General features: G+C 38.8%; 2 protein-coding genes across 2 annotated transcripts in view; one reads left to right on the top strand and one right to left on the bottom strand.

The window, feature by feature from the left end:
- Positions 1 to 117: 117 nt before the first annotated feature.
- Positions 118 to 9,660, bottom strand: rec114 (REC114 meiotic recombination protein). Its single transcript, XM_061044271.1, has 5 exons — positions 9,637 to 9,660; positions 5,331 to 5,420; positions 2,160 to 2,243; positions 1,576 to 1,812; positions 118 to 328 (listed from the first exon to the last, which is right to left on the bottom strand). The coding sequence occupies exons 1-5, from the start codon at positions 9,658 to 9,660 to the stop codon at positions 164 to 166; spliced, it is 600 nt and encodes a 199-aa protein (XP_060900254.1). The 3' UTR covers positions 118 to 163.
- hcn4 (hyperpolarization activated cyclic nucleotide-gated potassium channel 4) overlaps positions 9,563 to 24,968 on the top strand; it is a 66,604-nt gene continuing 51,198 nt past the window's right edge. The window contains exons 1-2 of the mRNA XM_061039339.1: positions 9,563 to 10,129; positions 10,353 to 11,051. Of these exons, the coding sequence (XP_060895322.1) occupies positions 10,062 to 10,129; positions 10,353 to 11,051 (767 nt within the window). The 5' untranslated portion in view covers positions 9,563 to 10,061. The remainder of the gene's footprint in view (positions 10,130 to 10,352; positions 11,052 to 24,968) is intronic.

The following is a 24,968-nucleotide window of genomic DNA, read 5'->3' as shown; positions in this document are numbered from 1 at the left end:
TCTGCATTAGGCCATACACAATAATAGCAAATGTGAAACATTTCAAAAGAACATCAGCAGCAAAGCATCAACACAACCAACAGGAGCTGCCTACACAAACTGTATAAGAAAGAACACATTGCACTGACTTGACCTCTTCGCCTTCAGCTGTAGATGAGATTCCTCATTCTTCAAGCAGTTTCCTCAGCTCCCCCTCCACATTCTCCACAAACGCAGGAAAGCTGGGATCAAGGAGACATAAACGCAGGACGGGCTCCAGGTCGATGTGTGCCAAAGAACTGTGGCGATACACTTGAGGCAGAGTCACAGCAGTCCCTCCTAAGAAGTGCTGTGGAAGGTCCAGCAGATGCATCAGTGTAGTCAAGGAAGAAACACCTAATACAGTAGCTGATGTTGGCATTCATAGTTTGAATCAAGTACGGTAACTACACTGAGCCACCTGCATCTCTTAAAAATTAATGAGACAATTAAAATTCATAAGTTGCAGTGTTGATATGGAAAGTTGTTATCTCTCACTTCAAACTGTAATACCTGGGTAAGATGCTCTATGGACAATGATCCTTTAACAACCACAGGTTCAGCACCCACAGCCTTCCCCTGGTAAGTCTGCTGACATACAATTACACACAAAGGAAGAAAAAAAGATTTGAGGAACACGGCATGACACTGCAGGGTTAAGAGGCCAATCTATGGCTTCATTACTAATTGAAAGATATCTAGCCCTCAAAGCCCTTTCATCTTCACTGTGAACTCCTTCAGTGTGTCTGTTCACTAAAGGTCACATTCAGACCCATGGCAGGGTCCGTTCCTTTGCAGTCCTTCATGTTGAAGGTTGTTAGCTGGATGGCTGGATCTGAGTTTCTACTCACGATCTGTTTAAGAATTTGCTCTGAGGCTATAAATATTATAAATAAAAGGCCAAAAGTGAATAAATCTGAATCATTCAATAAAGCACCAACATTTCTCATTATGTCCTTCATAGAGCTTGAATATTAACTGAGATGAATTGCATGATACATTGCCTGTGTTGTTTCAAGTTGGGGCCAAAGTGTTTAGTTTTCATAACCAACGTTTTGACTATCAAATGCAAATTAAGAAATTATTTTTTCAGTGGGTTTGATAGTAAGCTAATTTGATTGCTGTATTTAACATTTACTTGTATTATTGTACTACTCTCCTGTCTATGTGTTATGATGTGGAATATTTTTCTTCACTATAGTATTGCTGTTATTGGTTATTGACTCCTGTGCACAAAACTGTAACTCTGTCCACCTAATGTCACCTCTAAGAATAACACAGTATTGTAAATAGCACCATCTAGTGCTTGTCACGGTTCATGAAGCAGACCACAGAATTGTGACTGTTGATGAAGAACTGAGTAATGATTATATGATACAATAGGATACATCACTTTGGTGTAGTTTTTAATATTTACAACATACTAGGCAATAAACTGTGATGTCAGAAGGACAATGTAAGGAGAAGGGAGGTAACTATTTGGAAAGGAACAAATTAGACCGTCAGCTTCAAGTGTCCGCCTTGTTAAAGGTATGTTTTTTGATTACATTAATAATATATTAATATAATAATGCTTGATAAATCCAACATTTTTATTGTTTGAATTGCAAAGTGGGAAACCTGTTTCACTGGCACAGAATCCCCGGCAGGGGTCTGATTCGAAGCCGGCAGGGTGTCTTGCTGTGTGGTGACAGGTAAGTACTCCATCAGTTTTTTCACAGCACTTGAACACTGTTTGATAGCCTCTGCCTTGCTACTTCCATCAAACTGCATCCTCATCATGCGGCTCTCTCCCTGCAAGAATACAAAAGCACATTCATTCAGTTTGTTTCTGCCAATCTAAACTGTGCTGATGACAACACTCTGAGGTTGTGAAACAAGACAATATTCAAATAAAAATATATAAGGGAAATTAAGTATGGAAGATTAAATTAAGCAAATAAAGCAAAATATTAAAATGCAGTGTTCTAAAATGTACAAAAGGGTACAAAAACGACTAATGCAAACCTCAAGTATTTACTTTCTATTTATTCAAGTGTGTCAAAATAATCCTCTTTTTCTAACAAGGCCATTAAGGTGTAAAATAAAGATGTTAAGAAAATTCGACCTTTTGTTGGATGGAAATGCAAATCACATCTCACCTTCAGAGTAAATCGAAACATGAGGTTGTCAGATTTCTGGTGAACTTTGCAAGAATCTGAAGCATATAGCAGAGGTATTGTATCCTAAAGAAAAAAAAGACAGAAATGTCTTCAACTGCAGAGAAAAGAAACAATTTCAACCACAGACTACATGAACTCACTTACAATAAATATTTTTTTATACATTAAAAGACTAAAAATAATAACATCCCCCCTTGAACTACACCTAGTAAAGCCAAGTAAAAACTTCATGTCTGCTCATTCACTCATGAAATACTATGTTAAATCAATGGACTAAAAGGACTTGATTGAGTTATATCAAGCTGACAGGAAGAAATAAACAGTTGCTTAAAACCGTCTGCAGGGGTCTCTGTTTACCCAGCAACACCAGCATCAAGGCTTAGGATAAGCTTTGATGCTGTCTAATGTCTAATCTTAAATGTAAACTATCAAAAATGCAGATGTATATTATCAGTAGCTTCATAATGTGACCGTCCTATTTTGTTTAGGATGCTTTAAAATTAGTGGTTCTGACTTTACAGCTATGGCATCTATATAGTGGGTTTTCCCATGGACAATGGTACTGTAGTAGGAAGTAGGGGCCTCTGTACTGTCGAACCACCGTCCATGTCGAATGTCTATAATACCCACTTTTGAATTACAACTATTTTAAAGACAATTTCACAAGTAGAAATGTTTCCATACAGGCATGCAGGATGAATAAATGGATTTAGAAGGTAGTGTAATAGTGATGAGAATCATATTGTAAGACTTTCAAAATCTCCAGCTTCCAATTCAGTTAGACGAGAGACAAATATTTTCAGCAAGACAATGCTTGTCATCGAGAATATGCCAAATGAGTGAATATCTTTTGAAGGAATGCTGTTTCATACTTTTAGCAGTTTCCCATTCATTTGACTTAAATCTATTCTATTCTAGTTACAAGTGACGCTGCTCTGGTGGCTCATAGTAGGTCAATATTTTTCTAAAAGACTCTTTTGATTGGTTTCCCTGAGGCAGTCACCATCTTTTGCATGGTCAGCATGAATAAATGCCAGATGTAAAAATTAACAGAATACTGATTTCATTTCTTCCCGCTGGTGTCTATTAAATCATGATATCCAAATTTTATGAAGAGTTCTGAAGTCAATAAGTTACACTTTGATTCTCTCTGGCACAGTAAACTTTGAGCTTGTTCACAGTTTCCTTTGGACCTTACAGTGTAGCATATAGGCCGTAACTCTCTGTACTGAAAGGTCCTCAGCATTCAGTGCACCAATCTATAATAGACCAGTCTATCATCCTTGGTGGAAAGTCTCCTCAGCCTGACCTGAATATCTGTCTGGCTCCGCACCCTGGCACAGCAAGATAGCTGTGTCACCTGCCAGAACTCCATTAATAAGACACTGAATAGACCCTCAAATTTCTGTTGTCTGCAGGTCAGGTAGTTAACTTCTTATGTCCAAAGGCCACACTAACTCATAGAAAGCACCATGTCCATTCTCTTCTCTAGCATTTCAGACTCATTACAAGAGTTTGAAGTGTAACACACCTATAATGTAGCTGCTAGAACTGTTGATTCAACACAGTCTTCACCATTATTTGTGAAGTGAAATTTAATCATTCCTAGCCCTGATTATTCAAAACTGGCATTGACCTACTTTTGAATTATGATGAACATGCCAATGTTGGATACAAACCTACACATCACTTTAAAAACAAATATTGAGCCCCTGTTTGATGAGGCATATGAAATAGAAATTGAATCAGGGAATTTAAGACCACAGCCAACTTGAACACCAACTAAAATATTTACATCAAACCTGAACAAAGTCCTGAATTTCTTTATGAAAGTCTTAACCTGAAGTTCTTCTCAGTGATATTCTTAAACCTATTTTAAACATTCACCCAAAACATTCTGAGGGATATTTAACTTGAACCAACCAAAACAGTACAGACACATCCCATCAGATTTGAGCTGAAATGTCAAGCTCTTCTTCAGCGGAATATTTTACATGGCCTCCCTGAAGCATTTTATCTAGAGAGCAGATTTCTGTTACAGATTTAAATGTAATCTTCTCAGGTCGTACTTCGTACATCAATAATAAAAATACAATTATTTTTCAAGTGAAAAACAAGTTGAGGAACTTCACTACAACTTGTATTACATTTTTCATGCTGTTGTAGACTGAGAAATAAATGAACATTAAGAAATGTGCTTAGAGAGATGTACACTTCTTACACTATTTCTAAAAGGTGTATTTGAGACATGTTACATAATTCTACCTAACATTACATCTCATTGAGGTTAAAATACATTACAAATATACATGTTTTGGGTAAACCCCAAAACAGAGATCTTTTAGCATTTTTATTTCTTTATTTTCCAAAAAAGGACAGTGTCATAAATCTAACAAAAATACTCCATAGATAATTGCTAATTTTCAAAAAAAAAATCGAAACAAATTAAAAAATAGACAATATTCAGCGCAGGAAGAAGCAGGAAACTCAGAGCTTATTTGAATCCTTAATCTGTAGCCGTTTTCACATAAGCACTCCTGAAAATATCTTAATAATTTCAGAGGGACTGATCCAGAGATTTTCCCGACCTGGCTGTTCACACATGCTCCACACAGAAGGAGACTATTCCTGTCAGACGGGAGCGGGGCAGGGGGTCTCCTGAGGTAAGACGTGACGCAAAAAAAAAAAAAAAACGACGAGGAAGTAGTGGACGACGCAACAGAGTCCGCTATACGATGCTATAATGAGAATATTTTCCTTCATATCAATGCTACATGTAGTTCAAGAAATCACACTGTCAACAAAAAAGCGGAGAACAACATACTGACGAACATACGACGTAATGCAGCCGTTTAATTACGTGCACAGAGATCGTAGCGATCGCGTGCACACTTTCTATGCACCGTGCAGCAGTCACAGTATCTAAACGTCACTTCCTCCTCCCATTGGCTTGAGGTGAATTACAAGGGGTCTGGTCAGTAGAAACTCCGGGTGAAGAACAAGCAAAAAAGTTTTCTGCAAGTGTGAAAGCCCTCTAAATGTTAAAATACCTTAACACACAGACATACCCAGATCTAAATATAATCAGGCTTGAAACTCAGTTGTTGTATCACCAGAGACACTGCATGAGAAACAAAACAGTCTACTTACAAAACTTTCCTGCCCCTGCAAAACCAACAAGTATCCAGACTCCAAAATTTTGAGAAAAATTCCTGTTTTATCGCCATCAGCCTCGTACACCTAGAAGGAGAAGAAAATATAAGCTATTGTAAAGACATCAATATTGTATGGCTCAATCTACATGTTTCAGAAAGGGTGTTTGTATGTCTTTACAAATCAAGGGACCAATCTATGAGCACTAGATTATACAGATTTTGGGAAGCACTGTGAACTTTACAAAAGGGTTCTTAAAATTTGAGTTTAAAAAAATCGAAGTGCCTAATGCACACCTTAATTTGTGTTAAATACCTATGTGTAGCTTGTAATTAAACCTAACTCCGTTTAACCAAATCCAATTGATATCTATGGTAGGTTAGACTTCTGTTACACAACCATCAATCCCTATCTTCACTCTAAACACACAGCTCCAGCATGCCACCTAGAGCCAGATCTAGTCAATGAAAGACAAAACCACAATTCTTTAAACTAGACTTGTCGTACAGCATACATTTGTTACAGCACACTAAAGCATCCCGAGTCTTTCTTTTAAGGTCCCAACTGATATTTTTCAAACCTTTAGTAAAAAAAAGACATGAGAAGAATAATGCAGCGCTAACAGCAACAATGAACTCCTGCAATTTAAATTGGTCAAAAACAAGTCTGGCTAAATGCTCTTCACTGAGCTACACATAAGATTAGCAGGTATTTTGGAGGATGCTTCTGCTTTTTGCCACTTAATTTAGTTCCCAAATTAAAGAATGCAGATTTAAATGTCCCAGCTGTGTTGCCTATTCTTCATCTTCCCTTGATAATTTGTTTGTGCGACCAAGCACACCCTCAAAAACTCAAGTCAGATCATTTGACATAATTCCTCAAATGTGTATTGTTTTGTTTACTATATCGAGGAATTTACTGTTTATTTTGTATAGTGAACGTTCAATACCTTACTTTAGCAGATATACAGAAATTGTTGGTAGACTAAGAGTACCAATATGTTTTTTTTATGCTTCTGTTTGTAATGAAGCCATAAGAGAGAAAATGTAAATCAAACAGGATTGATTAACAGATCACCCGTTTTACTTTTTCTAAAAGCTATTTGTTCTTTAACTTTGACAAGGAATTTCAACAATCAGCAGCAGCACTCAGCATCGAGTAGATGTATTATCCCAGATATGCTTTTCTGCCTGTGTAGAAAGATGCTGACAGGCAGCTAACCCCATTTTCTTGTTTTCCATAGTAACACGTTTTGTCCAATCTAGCTGTCATGGTTGGATTGACAATTAGCAGCGACTCCACCTCTTTTAAAGTTTTGCTCAGTTTGAGATTTAATTGTAGGTAGGGGTAATCTTCCTTCCATTTGCCATGCACCTTAACTGCCTCTGCTTTATCTGGTCTCATGCACTACATCACTTTATTCTATCCTTTCTATTTTAGTATTCATCCAGTTCTGGTTACTTTATTCCTGTTGTTTCTTATCCATCATTGCACTACGGTCACTTCATTGATCTCATTTTTACCTTTACAGTTATATTGTATATATTAGTTCTGTTGTTCCATTATTCACCATGCACCTTATAACTTATAATTTAGTATTTAGTATTTAGCCTACTTGCACATAGCTATGTATATATATATATTTATTTCTCGTTTACTGCACATAGTTCTGGTTACATCTGTTTACATCTGTCAGTCCGATCACTGTCCACTTATATCTGCTCTTTTATATTTTGTATTTTTAAGTTAAGTTTAAGCTTTAAGTTGTATTTAAATTGACACTTTATATTTAGGTTAAAAAGTTTCGTTTACTTGCACTGTTGTTAATTTGTGTTTCACTGTGTGCCTTTGAATTGCCCCCCGGGGACAAATAAAGTTTTTTGAATTGAATTGAATTGAATCTTAAAAAACAGTGGGTGCAGGTGTATTCTGCTGATGATGCTCTTCTCATTGGGAACAACTAAATAAGACGTCCGGTATAGGTGGATATTTTCATTTCATAACAACACACCTGTTGACTAAACTGACAAAGCACCTGTCTGCGTTTACCTGGCGACCGAAAAAACTTTCGATTTGGACATTTACCAACACTTCACCTCTCTTCTTCACTAGACAGATGAGAATAACTTAACCAGACAAAGAAGCCGCACACAGCGCCGCTCAGTGGCGAGTATCATACACTGCAAGCTAGCACTTAGCTCCCAAGTACAATTATGAATAATTAATGAGGTTAGTTTTAATTAGTGTGTTTAGACGATAACTGTATAACAAAACAATACCTTTGCAATGACTGCATCTTTTAACGGTAAAAACATTATTATTAAGGACTAATGTCGAACTATAGATTGTATAATAGATACCAGAGTTATCTTAATGTGATAAGCTAATGTTGGCTAGCGAACAAAACATGAGCTAGTACAATAATTATTTGTTTGAGTGAGATACCTTCCATGGCTTTCCCCCCGTTTTTGCTGTGCCAGTAATTAAACGACCGTAGCGTTTTAATCTCCACTCTTGACAAGTTGCCATATGTCCAGCAGAAGAGTTCTGTTTACCGATATTTTCAGGCTTACCAACACTGGACGAGCAAAGTTTAAAGTTTGTGTAGGCGCCCTTCTGGGGTGTAAGCGCGCGCTGAAAAATACTTAAAAAAATAAATAAATTTAAAAAAAATTAAATTAAAAAATTAAATTAAATTAAATTAAATTTAAAAATTAAAATAAAATAAAAGTCAGACACACCGATAGATAGGCCTAATCATTTTCAACTGAATAATGGTAAGCTGAACAGAAATGTATTTACAATGGTCCTACATATATGTGCTCCTTTAGTCTTATCATTTATTTGTAAATTTATAATTTATTTGCTTGCAAATGAAAGATACATCCACAAGAATGACATACCAGATAAACATTAGGCTAAGTAGCTCTCATACAGAACTTTAGAAGCAAATGTAGTCTGTTTGAATAGAGAGTAGCCTACTAGCAAATCATGTGTATATTGCCATATCTGTAAATTACATTGAATTGTTATGTAATATAGACTAATAGGTTTAAGAAAGGTGTGTATTATAGGAACAAAACATCACATCTGAATAGATTTTGCTTGTGTTTGATGAACCCATAAGTATAAAACTGAAACATGGTCCAATATGGATGAGCAATGATAAACATGAGGTGTAATAAAGGATATTTTTGATACCTGATGTTTCTTTTTTTTGGTTTGATGTTTCTTGGGCTATTTTTCGCCAGGACAGCTGAAGAGTGTTGGGAGGAGAGAGTAGGGGAAGACATGCTGCAAAGGGCCAAAGATTCGAACCACGGTCGCTGCAATGAGGACTACAGCCACATGGGGCACATGACATTACCGCTAGACTATCCAGCGCACCGGTATGATGTTTCTAAACCTATTCCTGATTTTTTTTAATGGTAGGTGCAAACGTCAGCAGGCCTTTCGCTTTCTGGCTACAAGGAGTGAGAGGTATTAGTCTAAAACCGACCTCATGACTGTGGGGCCATGCAAACCCAAAATCTCTACAAGAATCACTTTGTTTAAAAAAACAAAACAAAAAAAACCTTCTTTATCACGAGTGACTAGTGATTTACAGTTATTTTTATTTTTTATTTTTTTTTATTTCATTTTATGTGTGAAAACAACATAAACATCTTGAGTAATGATGTTCATTGCCCAGAATTGTGATGTACATTGGGCCACACCATTATTTTAAATAAAATGTTTTCCTGTGACAATCTGTCAGTAAAAAAGGTTCCATATTTTAGTCAAATTGAAATTTGCTTTGTAGTGTTGTATTGCTTTTGCCAAAATATAGTCTTTCTTTGAATCTTTCTTCAGGCTATAATGCCATAGGGTGATTTTAAGTTGTTGAAATTAAAATGATCGATGGTACGTGAATCTGTCATGGCCCTAAAATGGGCAACCTCATAACTGACATCAGAATTTTGCCAGGCTACCTGTCGGATGAAGGTATAGTTCCTTTTTGAATACATGCATGTGGTACATTAAAATTAAGTGCAAAGTGATCAAAATAATGGCCATTATTATTGATGTTATGTTAGCCATATGAAGTGTGCTGTATGGATATTGTTTATATTAAGCAAGAAAGTGTTCAGAATTTAATAAGGAAATAATATGTCTAATTGAGAGGGCACAACACATCTAAAGCATGTTTGTTTAAACACTTAAGTATGTTTTCCAGCTGATATTATGGGGTTGTATTATCAGAGGAACAGACGAATAAGGAATTGTGAACAGACTTTCTGGTTCTTCCACGTGAAGCCCTCACCTGGGCTGAACAATGGGCTTGCATTGCCTACCTGTAGCCCTAACTTAAGAGAAGAGGGGAGCGTTTTAAGAATGGGCAGAGCATTCCCCTTTAAACAAGGTGGGCTGAGCTTATTTGCAGTTCTCGCTCCTATGGCAACCCAATAGATCAGCATCATGAATATTCACTATTCGCCAAAACGCACCATGACTATGGTACAGTGATGTCAGCGCTCCCTGGAATGCTCGACTGTATTGTACTTGATTGTGTCGTGTTGTTTGATGGCAACTGGAAAGACATCTGGTGAAAAGAGCATCCTTCGACGTGTATGACCTTTTTCCTCGTCTCCATATCACCGTCCGACGGCACGTCTCTCACATGTCACGCTAAGGTGACTTTCAAGCAGTTTTTTCCACTTTTGCGCACAATGTCGGAGCGGCACAAAGATGCACATCAGGGACGCTGTGGCCAAGCGGACCGCCCAGGCTGTGCGTGAGGACATGCAAACTGCCAGGTAGTCTAATAATGAAAAAGAGTGTCTCTCATCTGCTTCAGTAGAGCTACGGCGGTCCATGTCATGTGTAGCAGGATTTCAGGGATTCAGATTAGCTCCAGACTGATCGCACTCACAAATAGATAGGGGAGAGCGGGGCTGTTGGCAATAATCGTTACAATACAGCCTAACAAACTGGATTTATTCAATTTCCACCACTGTGTCTCAATGTCATAATGGACAGGTTGCACTCCTCCATGCGTAAAAGGCTCTACAGTTTGCCACAGCACATTGGGCAGAAAGCATCCGTGATGGGAGAAGGAGAAGACGCAGACAAGGACACCCGGAGGAAGAGTATCAGGATGAAGCCTCTCCCGTCACCGTCGCCGACCTCTGGGGGAAGCTGCAAAGGCATCGGGGAGACAAAAAGTGGGGAGTCTGGGATCATGGAGACGGACATTGGGAGACCGATGAAGACCAGCTCAAATGGAGACTGTCGGAGGTTTCGAGGCAGCCTCTCGTCCATCACAAGTCGGCATGTTCACGACTCAGACTCGGCGGAGGAGAGGCGTCTCATCACCGAGGGGGATGTCACCCCGAGCGAGGAGAGCCCCCCCGGAACTATCGGCGACGGGCCGCCTGATCAAGGTGCGCAAGGGGGCAGCGGTAGTGGTGGCGGCAGTGGTGGTGATGATGGTGCCCAAAAAGAGTCCCCAGACCAGCAGCCAGGGTTCATTAAGTTGGACGGCATTGATCAAATTCTGCCGGACGACGAGAGATTGTATCAGGCCGGGTTCATACACAGACAGTTTGGAGCGATGCTTCAACCAGGGGTCAACAAGTTCTCCCTGAGGATGTTTGGGAGTGAGAAGGCAGTAGAACGCGAACAAGAGCGGGTTAAATCCGCCGGATTTTGGATAATTCACCCATACAGTGATTTCAGGTAAATTTAGACACGTTCTACACATGCTGTGGGAATAACAAAAGGTTCAGACTGAACCGTCACGTTACGTAGATGCATCGCGCAGGCCCAGATGTTTTTCTTTCTGTTTTTACATTTTTTTTTTTAGCGCATTAATCAGCACAAGAACACATCCATGGTTCTACTCAACACTTTTATCATTGAATACTGATTACCCATGTGAATCATTTACAAGAGCCATACTTGTGTCAAATTGTCTTTATTTCCTCATGAAACAATATTTACAATTAATTTGGTCATAGATTAATTCTGGATTATTTAAGTGCCATATCACAGGAGAGGAACTATATTCAGTGGTTTCTAAATATGCACATTTTACTGTTAAACATTGTTTTCTTAGGGAAAAATCCACATATAACGTGCTTATTTGGCCTATTTACCTGTGTTGTGCTGCCCAAATGGATTCACAATAAGAGTCTTTAGGCGTTTGTTTTTTTAACTTGTGCTCAGGGGACATAATTTATCATCGATTAGGCCTTCGCTTCACATTGTCCTAAACGGCTCATGTTTGGACCTCCCCCCTCATGCAAGGTATTTTGACAAACAGCTTTGAGTCATCTCATTTCAATTCATTTTGTTCATCACTACAATTTCTGTCCTCATCTAAAAGTGTTGTATTCTCTGGTAACAAACTGAAGCTGCAGAAGTGAAAAGAGAAAGTCATGAATAATCTGATGCTGCCTGTAGATTTCTCTCTGTTTTTAGTGCCCTTGAGTTTGTTATTGGCCACATGCATGTGATACATGGTCACACAGAGGCTCTTAACAGCAAAGCAAGACCACATTTAATTTCCTTCATCCTCTTCGCTTGGATTATCAATGCTTTTAACATTTAGCGAAGTCTAATAGTTTCACTCTCATATTTGAGCGTCACAGATAAAATGCCAGTAAGCTGTTAGTTTGCACTTGTTATTTTTTTGGCCAAAAACATTATTTTGAGGCTCAATCTCAATTTTACCGGTATAGAACACAAGTGTCTACATGATCTTGATATTATTAGATGGGTCTATTACAGTTAATTGGCTTTGATTGAAAAGTGCCTTAACAATTTGCATCCTTCTCAATTAAATCAAATATGAAAAAGAAAAAAACATATTTGGAAAATTTCGAGGCTTAAAGTTAAAATAGGTAACAACCTTTAAATCCCACACCTGTAAACTGCAGTTTTAATAAGTTAGTTGAAACTCTTCCAGTACAGTGTTTCTCCAGCATTTGTTTTTCAAATAATAACTATAATTTAATGATTTAAATCATATGGTTTATTATATGACATTTGTTTTGCTGTTAAAGATACACACAGATCGTATCCAGATCCTTAAAGTTACATTTCTCCTTGTTCCTGACGTTGAATGAAGATGAGCTTCCCCTCGGTTTGATTGTTGAATGACATGTGATATAGAAACATCAGAAGTGTGCTTTTCTATCTCAATAACAAGATGTCTGACTCTGAGAGACATGTGAGCCGTAATGTGAGTTGCTCACAGGCCTGGGGTGTCAGTGAAAAAAGCAACAAAAAAAAAGACTCTTCCTCGAATAAAAAAAACGCACATATTTATCTTCCTGTTTATGTCGTGAGAAGGGACAGATTCACTGTGCTGGCTAACATAAAAGGATGTTTTTTTTAATTTAATTTGTGTTTAAAATAACTGACTCATATGTCAGCTGCCATAAACAGTATTCTTGAAATAAACAGTCTATGTGTGAGGAACATGAGAGGGATAAGTGCAGCAAAGACTTGAAAAATGTTTTTTTGTAGAGTAATATTTCAGTCAACTTTTTATTTAATTCAACCACAATCAAACCCAGGTGATTTGAATTAGGTCTTTTTACCCTCCAAATAATAATTTGCTGGTGTTTGAACAGTCAAAACCTGTAAAAAGCAGGAAACAAGTCCCAGGCTTCTTTAGCATCACATTACTAAGACACTGCACTGAGAAGCGTTTAGTGTGTCCAAATCCACACACACTTTAGGCAGGTCATCATCAGAAAGTGAGACATGTTGTAGACAGTTTGCCATTTTTGTGATGCTCCTCCTAGCTGGTTGTGTTTCTTCTGACCCCCTCTGCTCTCTTACTCACTGTGTTGAATGTCAGGAGGAAGGGTGATTCGGGGCTTGGGGAGACTGTCCTGATACTGAAAGGTCAGAATCTTGGCATTAGCTTTCCGTTTTGAAGTGTCTTTGCGCAAGACACCCAAACATTTGATCCACACGGTACTCACTGAGATAAATGCACGAGTTATTCTGTCAACGGGATGAAACAAAAAAAAAGCTTTATAAAAATGCATGGAGTTAGAAAAGCTGTAAAAAGGTTAGCCATCCTCTTGTATGGGGTGTGAAGGGGGTTTACTGTGTAATACCATAATTAGACATTTTAGTGATCTGATAGCAGTTTGATTATAGTTCAACCACTCAACACTATGATTGTGTAATCACTCAAATCTACAATTACAACTGCAGATGTGGCTCTTAGTCAGATGAGCAACAAAGAACAAGACTATGCTTTGCAAACTCTGCTTTTTCCTTGCCTAACGAAAAAGACAAAAGCTAATTCTTAAGTAGATTAATGGATTACTGACCAAGACTGACGGAAGTCTATCACACCATTTTTATCAGCATCAAAATGCTCTATTATATACTAGAACATAGTCTCTGTGTAAGAGTGAAAAAAAAGCTCATCGTGCAGCATGTTGAGATGGGTTACAGCCAGTATTTTATTTTTAATGAACTGAAGGAGAAACATGATCCTCAGACGCCCACTTCCTCCAAAATCAGGATCAGAGACAGGACAAGATGACTGTAATTAGAGTACACAAGGAGATGAGCGGGACCTTTTAATGGGCCCGGATAAGAGAAGGGTCTCTGTGACTAAAAGTTTTATTCCCATGTCCTCATCAAAGCTTTGCTACTATAAGCTCAAATTAGAGTGTCACAGGAAATCACATAGTCATCACTGCGCTGGAATTCAGCAAAATCTCCTCTCGTCAAGTATTGTATAACGCTAAGAAGCAAGGGAGGAGCAATATCTTGCAAGGGAAAAAGAAGGATTAAAAATGGCATCATAATCCAATCTACAGCCTCATTTCCAGATCCAAAGCTGAACGGCCTCCTTCGATTCTGAACAAACATCTCACAGTTAGAAAGTTTAGACATGGACATATCTACACACCCAAAAAAGGAGACAAGTGTCCCTGCTATAAGAATGATTCGTATGGAGGCTTTTTGGAAGATTATGATAGTAGTTGACCATAAAATATCTGTGGCGGTCTGATAGGATTGTTGAACAAAGCATATGATTGATGCTGGGATTACTGCCCCTGCTGCCCTGCTCTTAACTGGAGGCTTCTGTTGGATATCTGCTTTTCTCTGGGAGCTTTCTTGTCTTTGTCCAGAAAATGTGATTTCATGTTTGCTACTTAAAAGCTACCATAGAATAAACCGTGCAAAGGTCTATCATTGCTGCATGATCTTACAGATAGTTGTAAATCCTGTCAATTATTTCCCCCTTCTAAGATTTGTCTAATATTTCAGTACTTGATTGACAAAATGATAGCCCTCTCACAGAATGTTTTCTCCATCTCGTCATCATGAAAACCAGGTGATCATTTTCTTTTTAATCTCTTTATATAGAGCTCTTTGAGTGGATTCTATCAATGCAACAGCGTTGTGCGGAGCTCTAAACAAATGACACCAGGCAACATTACAACCCAGCCCTCTGATCGCCAAGTGCTGTTTAATTATCCTGCAATTCAGAACCGAGGGGACACATCTGCTGGAAAGTCTTCCACATTTCCCAGGAGAGATAGAAAAGAAGATGTCACACATTAGAAGTCGTTTTTTTTTTTTTTGCACTGTAGGCTCTATTAATCCCCCCTTTTTCCTTTTAGAACCGTGTTGCCGACACTATCAGAGAGGGGGGTCGCCTGTCCTGTAGTTTCTGTCAATCAGTTAAATCCCTTTGCAACAGTCAGACCAATCCTTCCATTCCCTCTGCAAAGTCCACTTTTTTTTGTCAGCAGCCTTTTTTTTCCTCCCGCACAACCAGTTCTGTTTCCCAGAAGACACTTACCTAGACAGTGGCAAAAAAAATAAATCCTCTGAAAAGAAATGTTACAATTTTGCTCCTTTTATTTTTGGGTAAAGAGAATACATTAAAGGAAAGTAGAGCAGATCTAGTCACAAAGAAGTGCACATAAAATCTGTCATATAGTTAAAGGAAAGAAACTTTTTAGACAAAGTGAAAACATGCACGGTGTTCCTGCAGGCATTCATGTCACCTATCATTTTAACCAGATGCCATGTTTTTCATTCTCTTGCTAAAGTGAGTCATGCAAAATTAAATGTCTTCCTCTAGTGTTAATAGAAAACTGTTTCTCGGACAGTTTCACATAATGTGGCACGTTGACGTTTACATATTTGAAAATCTCAACCTTGGAAAGATTAAAATGAGTGAAATGGTACAGTCAGGCTTGGTGTATTTGATAAGAATAAAGAGCTGTGCTACCTGTACTTAAACAGCCCTTGTTTTTGTTGTAGGGGAAGTATATTTTATGGTAATAACTCCCCTGATGAATGCTGAGATATTTTAAATGTGCACAAATGGTGCACCTTTGCATTACAGTCCTTATCAAACATAAGCAGCCACTAACAGCCACAAGGTGTTTGTTGCAGATAGATTACTTGTCCTGTTCCGAGTCATGCATTTACTTTTGTTGTATTACGTTGGTGCACGCATGTGATCAGATTAAGTAACAGTATTCCCTATATCAGTCAGGTTGATTACGGTTGATTTGAGAGAACGTTTTGCTATTGATTTGTTTGGGTCTTCCGGGGCCGAGAGCTTGCCTTCTATTGATTTATTGAAAAATGAGATGAGGGAACATACGTGGCTGCAGCCTGAGAGATTCCTCTTCCTGTGGAGGTGGCAGGAGTCATAGTCTAGGTGAGAGTTACACAAAGGTCAAGGTTAGGTGCTGGAGCTACAGTAAAGAAACGAATGCTCGGACATGAACTGCTCCATTTAAACTGTTTTGACAGTATTTCTTTGCAGAAAATCATTCAAGCTCAAAATGTTTTTAATAAATAAGAATGAATTGAGTCCAGGCTATGAGTAGTGTGCTCCATCATGGACCATGTGTTTTTGTCTTGTAGTGCTAATCTGCTGGGAAACTTGAGACAAAATATTGTTTTGACTCCACACAGGATAAATGACACTCTATTCCTTTCGGTCTTCATTGAATAATTCCTCCTTTAATTTAGTGAGGGTAAAACATGGGGATTACAGATGGTTCTGGCTGGGACTGAAAGTGGGGTAATCAAAATAGGCTTCTGTGTTCATCCACCAATATTAGGAGCCAAGAGATTATTACAGCACAATTTATTTAATGGAGGGAGCCCAGGGAGGATGTGCGTGGCTAGTGGGTGGAAGGTCGCCTGCCATAGTAGCAGAATGATTGAACAGTGCCGTGTGACCTCGACAGGCACACTTGTGTGGGAGTGTGAAGTCAGGACACGTGATCGTAACTGTAGAAGAATGTTTTTTTTTATTTTTGTATGTCAGTGCCCTCCCCTCTCCTGATATGTCATTTAATTCATCTTTATGTATTAGTCAGAGGGCTGAGTTTAACCTTGGCAAAGTGATGGTATTGTCGAGGTGAGATTATATTGATTGATTGGACATCATATACATTTTGAAAATGGAAAAGCCTGCTTGAAGCATTTTCTGTTAAGTGCTGCATGTCAGCCAGCCGGTGTGCTTGATGTATTTTGGTCACCTGACAAATGTGATGTTGTGTGTCCTTCCCACCTCAGCATCCTGCACTGCAGCATCACTTTATAATCTCTCAACACGAGACAGCTAATCCCTATTCGGGAGTTTTTATTTTTCTTAACTCATATTCTGATTATTATATATTTCTTACCACTGGACAGAGGTAAATATTGTTCCGCAGGTAGCAGAGGTAAATATGTCCGATGAATTCAACCTCAGGGTATGGAGAAAAGATGTTTTTCATTTTCCGAACACATCTTCCCATGCAGTCAAGTAAGTTTGCTCAGTTTTGTGTTTGACAGTAGAATGACCAAGGCCTGTGGTCATGACATCATTTTTAATACTACTTCCTGTATTTGACTAGTGCAAAAAATATTCGTATTAAGAGTGGCTGCTCCATTTACACAGTGGACTGACACTCATCTGTTGATGACCTCAGCTGTCTACTTGGCTCATGCAGAGGAAAAATTGGAAAGGAGAGGAAACACAGTGCAAAGGTGGCTCCTTGTTACTTTGTTGAGATAAACACAGAAATAGACGCTAATCCATTCCAGCATGTTTTATTTTTTCTTGGCCCTTAGCACAGTTACAATTATTTGACCTCCAAATTGAATCTCTGTACACAAATTTGCTGGTTGAAAAAGTGGCAATCAACAGCAAGATGGATTAAATAGGTGTAATATTTTTGTGATGCCCAAAAGGGCATTCTTTAGTCTGTGACGCAGCCTCTACCTCATTGATAAAGATTATCTTTGGTATCATTGCTTGTAATTGCCCTTGCCCTCGAATTGAAGACTTTTGTTGTACTTACAAAAAATACAACTTTCAAAAGAAGAAAGCAATCGGTTGCTTGTAATACACTAAGCACAGCTGGCTCTATTTTACCAGAATTGTCAACATGGTCAAAATGAATACCTAAGATTGGTGCCTTCCATTCTGTATCCAGGCCCACTATTCACACAAAGACCTGGGTGAAATAATGTTTGTAATTGCTATTCTTGGTTTGTTCTTAGTTAGAAGCCAGATGGCGGGATTTACTAATTTTAACAATGCTGTGAGGGTCTATTCACTAACACTCACGTTATACGGCAGCTCAGTGCACCACTGAGAATAGTGTGATACATGAAGTCCCATTTCTTTTCATCCCTTGCAAGTGAAATTGTTTCAAGTTTTTAATGCAAAACCATGTGGTGACCCTGATTTGTCCTTCAGCTGGAGAAAGGTGGTTAAAAAAAATGTTTAATTTTTGAAAAACAAATTAGCCATGCTTTATGCATAGTTTGTTCAGGACAGTAACCGAATAACACCTTCCCTGACCTCTGCCTGCACGCTTCGGCCCCAGCCTGTCCATTTTTCCTCTCACAGATTCTACTATATCTAGCACAGGTTGACCTTTTCAGCCCTGCCTGTGTCCCAGGTGGATTCTCACACCCCTTGTCTCTCTGAGATTGGATTGCTTTTTCCTATCAGCCAGATAGGAAATGGCCGAGGTGTCAAACAGGCACAGATATGCAGCTACAGAGGGTGAACATAATGTTTGAAACTTGGTATTAAAAAGCACTTAATGGTCGATGTAAAAAAAAACTCACCCTGGCAAGTCTGTCTCACAAACAAGCTCTAATAAGATCAGCCAATTGGTAAAATGTGCCAGAGAAATCATTTCCCGCTGCAGGTGACTCGGGTGGAAGATGTTAAGTGACAGTCACAGTCATTTTTTATTACATTTTATAATGTAATGTCCATAATCATTCCATCTTTCTTACAATTGACTTTCATGTGATGTAATTTTTTTTTAAATTGTAATTTGCAAGCAAAAATAGCTTCAATTCCCCTTTTCTATTTTTTCGTCTACACTGTATTTTGATATGATAATATTACAATGGTTTATACATGCTTTACTAAAAACATTTCATAAAATTCCAACTCACTTAAGAATCAACAAAAACTGTTTTTGTGCCTCAAATGTAAAGAGGTTTGTCCATTAAAAGGCAGAAAGCTCAGGCATAGGTCAAAATGTTATACAAAACCTTTACTCAGTATCCATGTACCACGTAAGTAACCTTTATCAGCTTTCAACTGCAACTCCTGGTATTAATCTGCATTTGGAGTTGCCCTTTTTTTAGTCATAACTTCTACACAATGTGTTGAAAATTAGTTTCAGTTACTTTCATAGAGCCAATCCCAGACAAGTGTTGATGAAGACCAGGTGATGTGGTTGGAATTAAAAAAAATAGAGTAAAGTGGTCTTGAGTGAATAGAGATTTATTTGTCAAGTTACAGTTAATATTCAGAAAAAAAACCTTTTATGCTCAAATCATTTTGATTATTAGTAATACATATGGATTTATAAATACTATATTAACATACAATTCCATATAACTGGTATGTGGTTCTGCAGTTTAATAGTAATCCTGTTTAATCTGCTCTGATCAGTTATTATTTAATGTTAACACATCTTGCTAATGGATTTTAGGGTTGCAGTTATTCAGAATAGTGAATGATCTACTCTATATATCTTTATGTGAAGTCAAATAATATTTTTACTCTCAAGCTATCAGGTAGGGTGGCATTTCCTAAGAGCACCTTACATTTACTCTGTAAGAATGTATTGAAGGCTCAGCGCTTTAGAAACAGCGGGGTTTCCACTCATAGGACCAGAGTCCAGTGCGTCGAATAAAGAACTCTGTGTGTGGCTGGTGTGATTCACAGGAAATACTTCCCTGGATCAATGTGTTTGGCCTGGCCCAGCCTCACGCTGGGTGTCCAGAAGACTCAGACAAATGGCTGGATTATAAAACAAGCAGTGAGAGACAGATTGTTCTCTCTCCTCTGCTATGGAGGAAGGGACTCCTGATTTATCTTTGCCATCACCATAGTCGATAACATGTCTAACCCAGTTTAGGTATCAGCAAGTTACCCGGTGTTTGATTGAATAGTGAGGCAGCAGCGAAGTTGGTGTTTACAAATCCAATCCCTGACCCTGTATAGCATGCACAATCCAGAAATGATGGTGCTAACAAAAAAAACAGACAAATCCTACCTTGTTTGGTTTAACAGTCAGATAAGCCTCCACTTTCGCTTACTCACGCAAACCAGAAAAATCTGATAAACTGCATCTCCTCTCCAATTTGATTTGATTTCATGCTCCAAGGGTCTTCCTACTGAGGGCTTTCCATTAGCTTTTATGCTGCATTAATTTGGCTTATATTTATCTTAGGTTTGCAAAATGTTCTGCAAATCAACATTGAAGCAAAAGTGGTGACCCTTACTCCCTTAAGACAGCCAGCTCTTTCTCATTCACACCCCTTGTTTTGGTCATCTCTGCACACTAGCCTGGATACATGTTGTTCAGTCTCATTTTCTCTCACCGTTTCCATGTTTTCTCCCCCCTCATTTTCTCTTTTCATGCCCCTTCTCTCCTTGTCGCCCTTTGACCCTCAGATCGTCGTTTTTGAGATGGATAGAAAAGACTTTCATTGTAGCTGCTCCATTTACTGATTGCAGTACCTGAAGTGGCGAAGATAATGGTCCCAGTGCTGGTGCAGCCCAGAGCAAGGGCGTGAGGTGATGGTGTACAGTGTGATCAGCTCCTGGTATTATAGACAGTACATTATCTTAGCACCTCATCTATGTTCAGAGAAAGCCCATTGCTCCATTTCTCTCTCTATCTCTCTGGCTCTCCTCTGTCCTGGACTTAAGGGGCGGGGGAGGGATTGTCATGTTCAGTTGGCAGGCCAGTGTTTCCTCTGCCACACTCTGGCTGACAGGGGACCCACTTGACATGACCCGAAGGACCTTGTGGGAGATAACAAGACATCATGATAAAACACAGATGCAATTAGTGGCAGGATGACAGTCCACAACGCTAGAGTGCAGATACTGGCATATGCAACTATGATAAGTGCATGGTGGTGGCCAAGTTTTATGTCTTCTGCCTGTCTTCCACAGAACTGCTTTGGCTCTCACTTCTTCATTTTCCCTAGAGTAAGCTTATTTCTTTACACACACACATACACAAAGTGGGGGGGAATCGCAGGCGGGAAATTGGGGCAAGAAGTACATACTTAAAGGGATTTGACACTTGCACAAAACTCTTAAAAACTCCTGATATTTGTAGGAGGAGCTGCATGTGTGAACGCACACAGCCACATTTTTCACTCGGCCCGAACCGACCAGCCAACTATTTCTTTCCCTGCAGAACGTCCAAGTGAGCTGATGTGAGAACACAGCAGTGAGCGAGGAGGGGGTGGTGATGCGATCGGTGATCGGTGCATGACCATAAACTGTATGCATGCAACTGAACGTAATTTACAGTATTTTTTCCGTTCGCCAGTATGATCTTCTCCGCTCTTTTGTTGATATTCTGGTTCTGTCAAACTACTCGTAGCATTGATATAAAGGCAAACATTCTCATTATAGCAGCATACAGCAGACTCTGTTGCTTTGTCTCCGACTTCCCTGTCATCAGGTCTTAAAGCAGTGATCATCTTATGCACTTTTTGATACACTTAACTCATTCTGTAAGTATTTCTGACCATATGAATGTACTCAGAGACATAACCTGGGTTTGACAACCAACTAATGAAAACAATCAATGTATTCTACTTGATTTGCTGTGTTCATAATTACTGCTGATCTTAATACTATCAATCACTTAGATTCAGTTGGTTTTAAGTTTACTCTGTAATTATGAGATCTGTTAATCAATCTCCAGCTCATCTTTTGTGCTCTGAGCCTTTTGGCTCTCTTATACATTTGTTCATGTTTAACTTTAAGGGATGAGACCTCTATCCGTCAGAAAATGTTCTACTGCAGCCGCTTTGACATTGTGTCTTAAGCATTGTCTTTCTCTTGGCTGAGTTGAATAACCATTCCAGTCAGAGTTTGGAAGTCACTGAAAGACCTTACTCTGTACCCTCACCTTGATGTCCTAGCATAGAACTGCTTGTAATCTTATTTATGAATCTCTTATAAGCAGTGTTAGGTAAGGTTGACTCCTTTCTCATGATTTCGCTTCTCCTCTCCCCTCTGTAGGTATTTAGCAAATCCCTCTGTTTTCTCGTTGCCTAAGGTTGGGGAGATTTGCCTCTACCTCTGATGAAATCTTCTTAGCCTGGGTTTGAAACAGCGTGCCTCACCTAAATATAGCCACCTGCAACTGCAGAGCCCCAGTGTCAGTGATGTGCTTGCAGTGTGCCTGCTGGCTGTGCTCAGCAAAGACAACGCCGTTATGACAGTTCATTGGAGCGGGTGACAACAAAAATAGGATTAACCCTTTTAACCTGTTTTTTTTTCTTGACGACACTTGCATCTTGCTGTGTTTCTTAACTGTGCTCTTTAAACACAATGGGCTTCTCTTTTGTGGGCAAGTCACATGAGGTTTTTGATTGTCGTTGGTGCTAAAGAGAGGCTGTTCTCCAGTTAAGTGTGACAGGCTTTATCATGGATTGCTCTCCCTGTGGCGTGTGTGTAGCTTATGTAAAATGAACTGCTATTTTTTCCCTAACCAGAGCAGGCTATGTTTAATTTTCATTCAAGCCTCCTCCATTCATTCAAAAGTGTCAATGACACTGTTTTTCTGTCACTTATTACTTGAGGCAAATTTCCATGTAAAAGTGGTTCAGTTAGAATAAATGCTACTGCAGGGTTTTGTAGCTAAATACAAATATAATTTCATGATAGCATATCCAGTGTTATCATGCAATTAAAAAATTACCTACCATCAATCTGGCTCTGAAAATGTCTATTAAACATCATACATAAAATAACATGCATTTCAATTGTATTATAACCTGAGTAGCAGCTAAATCACCTGAAGCATAGATTTAGATTCTGTGCCTCCTACACTACATTCAGGTTTAACTTAAAATGAGATACAAGGGTGGTGTCTGAGATACTGAGTGGTTTATTCTTATATTAAGCTCCAATTCAGCTAAAAAGAGAAAAAAGTCCAAATACAATACTAAACACCTCTAAATTAAAGAAAGACACACAGTTGGAGATTAAGAACTCCTGTTAGCACATTTTACCACCAGTTATCAGATAAATATGATCAATCAATGTGATTAACCTTCAATTATCTTTATTATCATATTTCAATACCATATCATAATATCCTCCGAATGATACTGTGAGCAATAATATTCAGAACTTACCTGGTGCAATAACATGTTCAACTTTATGTGACTGTGTGCATGATAGTGTTTCTTTCTGTTTAACTGAATGTTCAGACTGCAGCTCTGTTTTGGCTCCTCAACAATTATTTACTTAATTGTGTGCACCTGTTTTGGTCGTCCTTGCTCTTTGCTACAGTAACACTATACATTTCTCCATTACGGGACGAATAGAGGTTTATCTTATCTTATATTCATAGGGATGTGACGGTACACTCAGCTAATGAGACTAGATGATACACGGTATTTGTGTTAGGGAGAAGAGACGAGACGATAATTTAACACTATTTTTAAGAAAACAATTTACAAGTGACGAGGGCTTCTTCTATGGTCACTTTTAGTTCAATATCAGACTTCGTCATGATGGCTGCTGCTCTGCCTCTGCGTCTATATACTGGAATGGAAAGACAGTTTTCCCCCCGACAAGAAATATTGTCACGTTTTAATATCACACCCCTAACCTTAAATATTGTTTTTTAGTCATGGCTGTTTGTACTATTCACCGTGCTGTTCAATCAGTTTCATACAATTGGCTTTACAAACTGTAAAATAAAACTGTATTTCTATGTCATCTGTACTTGATATTAGACCGACGGGTACTTGATATTAGACCGACGGGAGACGGGAGAGAAAATTAGTTTGATGCAGAATATTCTAAGGCATATATGAGGCAGTACCTCTGAGTAGGATCACTTTAAACCAAATCATCACACAGCCCCACACACACACACACACACACACACACACACACACACACACACACACACACACATACACACACAGACTATCACACACCCACACCCTCACAACCACAAACAAACACACAAATTAATAATTCAGAAGGGGGTGCTGCTTTTTCATGCAAAAGCAGATCAATTTCAATCATGTAATTAGCCAAAATCACATTACTGTGTTGGCCGGTGACCTCGCGGTAGAGTAGTCTGTGATCACCCACTGCTCCTCTGCTGTTCCCATTCAGTCAGTGTGATACAGAATAAAGGCAGACACTGTCTGCCTCCTGTACCTGACATGACAGATGATCTGCTTGCCTGTTATTCTTACACTCCTCCAGCATGATAGCCAACTGATAGGAGTCTCCACAGGGGGAATGTACACAAGGTCTCTGTATAGACAAGACAATTTTCACTCCTTTCTTATTTATTCTGTGCCTCTCCATTTTAAATATAAGATACTCTGAAAAGTGAGTGTGTCCATCTCGGGCTGCTTGTGGTGGCTCTCACGTTGCCTTTCAGGTAGCCTAGCTGGCAGGGTGAGGAGAAAGAGAGAGGCTTATCATGTAGTCAGATGCACTCTGAGGGTGACAACATGTTCCCGTTGTCCCTGGTCATCCCACCAGGGAGCAGAGTGGGCTGCTGCTCTGGACCTACAGACAACAAAATGTCATGGCTCCCTTCATCAGTACATTGTAATCCCAGCACTAACATGATGTAAGGTGGGAGTTTCTTTCACTGTCAGATTGGCGAACTGCTACGCATGTCTTCTATTCTGTAAGCCGCAGTTTACTTCCCTCCAACTTTGATCAAATAATGAGACAAAGAAAGACACATGCAGGATACGTTTTTCCAGAGTTTGTAAATTTTTGTAAAAAAATGTTTTGATTGGATTTAATTCCTACAAACCTCTTTGTCTCAAGTCTATATTTAAGCCTTTCTGTTACAACCAAATCCAAGTCAATTTACATATTCAAAATTAGTTTTAAAAAGGTAAATGAAGGAGCATTTTCATTTTTTTTAACCTAACTTTTACCACTGCTGGGTTGCTGCATTTTGTAACGATGGCATGAATGAACTAGTGGAAGAGAAAGCCATTTTTTAAAAGAGACAGCAGCAATGTGATAGGCTAACAATGAGGGAGTGGAGCAGTGTTATTGGATAGATGTGACCAGGTGATGGTTACGAGAAGTAATGAGTGAGCATG

This window comes from Labrus mixtus, chromosome 1, assembly GCF_963584025.1.
Source record: "Labrus mixtus chromosome 1, fLabMix1.1, whole genome shotgun sequence".
NCBI lineage: Eukaryota > Metazoa > Chordata > Actinopteri > Labriformes > Labridae > Labrus > Labrus mixtus.
The sequence above is the reverse complement of the archived record's forward strand: the minus strand, read 5'-3'. Positions and strand labels throughout refer to the sequence as shown.

Coding starts and splice junctions, on each gene's coding strand:
- rec114 (XM_061044271.1), bottom strand. CDS start 9,660: ATGCAAGCCCATTGTTCAGCCCAG. Junction 5,421..9,636: donor AAGCCCATTGTTCAGCCCAG/GTGAGGGCTTCA, acceptor TTCTCCTTCTAG/GTGTACGAGGCTGATGGCGA. Junction 2,244..5,330: donor TGCAGGGGCAGGAAAGTTTT/GTAAGTAGACTG, acceptor TTTTTTCTTTAG/GATACAATACCTCTGCTATA.